We start from the raw sequence: 2055 nt of genomic DNA, 5'->3' as shown, positions 1-2055 counted from the left end.
AATCAAAAATACCTTTTGTAAAAAAAAAATGGTTTTTTTTTTTAGAAAAAGTTTTGGAATATAATTACAATGGATTATATTCAAATATATATAATGTTTTGAATTACTCTTATAGTTTGAAATTTTAATTGTAGGGAACCCTTCTAGAATTTGTAATGAAATATAACTTCATTGCAATAATAATTTGGTTCAAAGATAATTTAGACGGAAAAAAAAAAACAAATAATAGTAAATGAATGGTTTTTAATTAATTTCTTGTTTGTATTTTTGTAAGTCCTTAAATCACGAGATTTTAATCCAAACTGAACTTTCAATTATTTTAAAAAGAAAATGTTCATAATTTTGAGGAAAAATAAATTAAGGATAGATATATACAAAATGGAAAGGATGAGAGCTTTGATTTCTAATTTAAAAAATACAATCACTAATGAGAAAAGTCATAAACCTAACCCAAAAAACAAATAAAGAAGGAAGAATTGTTAGAATTATTCTAAAATAAACAATGCAAATTTAAAGATAGAAATAAAATTAGCAGTGGTAGCCTTTTGGAACTTTCTTATTGCAGGCACTGAGTATCAAGGTGAGAGAGAGGGGGATGTTTAGTTTCTTGCCCAAAATATTAGCTTTCATAGCAACGCAAAGGCATATAGCAGCTTCAAGATCTATAAGCCCTTCCATCAAACTACAGCATGGAGTGTCCGGTCGCTTGTCGATGGCAACGTCGGTCCGACCTTTGAGTAATTTCGCGCAAATACCGAATTTAAGAGTGTCTTTGGGGCATCGTTTTCCCTCCTCGGATGAAGGTAAAGGTGAAGGTGTAGGTGTAGGGTTGGACGGATCGTAGCAATCGCTACAAGAGGAAACCAAAGATAAAGAGAGCAGATTGAGAGTGAGGAGGAGTGCGAAAGATGCGACGCTAGCTTTTGAAGCCATTGTTGTAAAATGGGAACTCTCTTTGAAACTTAATAATGAAAATCAAATGTTTGATCTCTAATAAGTTAATTAAACAATCACACAATTAGTTGATATTTTGGGAAGACACCAGATTAATAACGATTTCTCCCATTAATTTCTCCACAATCTTGAGTATTGATAGACAACTAACTTTGAAAACTTGACTTGATCAAGATCTTCCAACTAAAACTTCCTTAGAGTTGTTATAAATTTGATTCTAATACACGATGTGAAATATAAGAAGCAAATAGTATTCATTAGGTTTTTTAGGGTTTATTAGAAAAAGAGTTTTTCTTGGGATTAAATTTCTAAAATGCCATATCTCTTGCATTAGAATAGTGCTAACACATGAACATATAAAGGAAAACAAGAGTATTAGTAAGATATTAGAATAGTCATTTACTTCGATGACTATTCTAAATCTTACTAGTTTTTGTGTTGGCAATATTTGTTAAGCGGTTATAGTTTGTCATCTTATCCTTAGGATTATCCTTCACGATGCCTTTGCAAATATAGTTCCAGACAGAATAATATCCCTATTAATGTTGTTCTAGACATAATATATTTTCCTCATATAAAAAGTACCATGCATATGTTCTCACATATTTGTTTCTTTTTCTGGGCTCTACAGATTATGGTGAGGGTTTGGTTTGCTTTTTTCCTTGTTCATATTTAAGAGAATGTGGTCCTTTTAGGGTTGCCGCTTTGAAGTAGATTTTGAGTCATTGTCTTGTATTAGTGGCGGAAAACACAAATATTTCAATCTTACGATTGTGAAGTTTGTGCTATTTTCGATCTTAGTGTTTCTTTAGATCTTGGTAAATCGTTTATTACATTTTGCGAAAGGATTCTCAAACTTAGGGGTAGTCTAAGTTCTCCAAGTAAAGTGTTCTTCATTTGAAGTTGGTAAGATAGAAGTTGAGAGGGTGGCTCACACTTAAAGAGAGCCTAAGTGATCATTCTAGAAGTTAAGCTATTTGATTGTCACTATAATTGTCGTTTATTTATAGATAAATACAATGTTGTAATCGTTTGACATTATATTAGTGAATTTATCTTTTATGGACACACTGCCCCTAGACGTTATGGTATTGCATTGAA

General features: G+C 31.4%; 1 protein-coding gene across 1 annotated transcript; it reads right to left on the bottom strand.

The window, feature by feature from the left end:
- Window positions 1-528: 528 nt before the first annotated feature.
- LOC120068535 (14 kDa proline-rich protein DC2.15-like) lies at window positions 529-933 on the bottom strand. The gene has a single exon (XM_039020345.1). It carries the CDS (start codon window positions 931-933, stop codon window positions 529-531), a length of 405 nt encoding a protein of 134 aa, XP_038876273.1.
- Window positions 934-2055: the final 1122 nt, after the last annotated feature.

The sequence above is a fragment of the Benincasa hispida genome, chromosome 12 (genome assembly GCF_009727055.1).
Source record: "Benincasa hispida cultivar B227 chromosome 12, ASM972705v1, whole genome shotgun sequence".
Taxonomy (NCBI): Eukaryota; Viridiplantae; Streptophyta; class Magnoliopsida; order Cucurbitales; family Cucurbitaceae; genus Benincasa; species Benincasa hispida.
This window is presented reverse-complemented; position numbering and strand designations above follow the sequence as displayed.

What these genes read in the sequence shown, in the direction of transcription:
- LOC120068535 (XM_039020345.1), bottom strand. Translation starts at nt 933, where the DNA reads ATGGCTTCAAAAGCTAGCGTCGCATCTTTCGCACTCCTCCTCACTCTC.